General features: G+C 42.3%; 1 protein-coding gene across 1 annotated transcript in view; it reads right to left on the bottom strand.

Annotated features, from left to right (window-relative positions):
* The window catches only part of EIF2AK3 (eukaryotic translation initiation factor 2-alpha kinase 3), a 56,958-nt gene that overhangs the window by 4,222 nt on the left and 51,958 nt on the right, over positions 1-778 (bottom strand). Inside the window, exon 15 of the mRNA XM_009995619.1 lies at positions 85-252. Coding sequence (XP_009993921.1) covers positions 85-252 — 168 coding nt within the window. The remainder of the gene's footprint in view (positions 1-84; positions 253-778) is intronic.

Below are 778 nucleotides of genomic sequence, written 5' to 3'. Positions count from 1 at the left end.
AAGAGTGTTTGGTCTTTAAGCTTCAGTGAAGTCAGGTGTCTTCCAAGCACTGCCAGGTACAGCTTTAGAGCAGAGAGCACAAACCTGTTCTGGGCTCATGTAGAGCTTGGTCCCTACTTGTCCTGTGTGCCTGGCATAAGCTGGCATTGGGGTAAGTACTGATTCCTCCTCCTCATCTTGGTCCATAGCTGTTACCAGTCCAAAATCCCCAACCTTTACTATGTCATCCATTGTGAAAAATATATTGGAGGGCTAAGAAAACAAACAGGTAGAAAGAAAAAAAAAATAAGTTAAACAAGTCTCTGAGTTTCAGCAGATGCAACACTTTGTTCTAATTGAGAAAAGCTATGTTGTCAGGGCTCAAAATGCTCATTAAACATCAGGTTAGAACAACAACCTAAGAGTCTTAGTTGTTCCTGAAAAAATAATTCCTCCTGCATTCAACAGTTTCCCTTCCTGACACGCAGACTGCTCAGTCTTGTAACCCAGTTGAGGTTTACTAGCACTACATAGGTCTGCTTAGTAACACACATGAGAGTCAACAGCTGTGGGGAACAACAGCAGAGATAAGTTATCCAGCTCTCCATCACATGGCAAGTTCACACCAGATGTTGAAGTTCTGACTTCTAGTCACCATATCCTCTTGCTACCCGTATGTATCTCAGATGTTTTCTCCACAAGATTTGCCTTCTGGCAGACAGAACAGCACACCTCAAATTAATGATTATTTATTTGAAACGTGACTGCTCCACCTCAGTTACACATAGAGACAGACACA

Source organism: Chaetura pelagica, unplaced genomic scaffold (genome assembly GCF_000747805.2).
Source record: "Chaetura pelagica isolate M959 unplaced genomic scaffold, ChaPel_1.0 scaffold34, whole genome shotgun sequence".
Lineage (NCBI taxonomy): Eukaryota > Metazoa > Chordata > Aves > Apodiformes > Apodidae > Chaetura > Chaetura pelagica.
The sequence above is the reverse complement of the archived record's forward strand: the minus strand, read 5'-3'. Positions and strand labels throughout refer to the sequence as shown.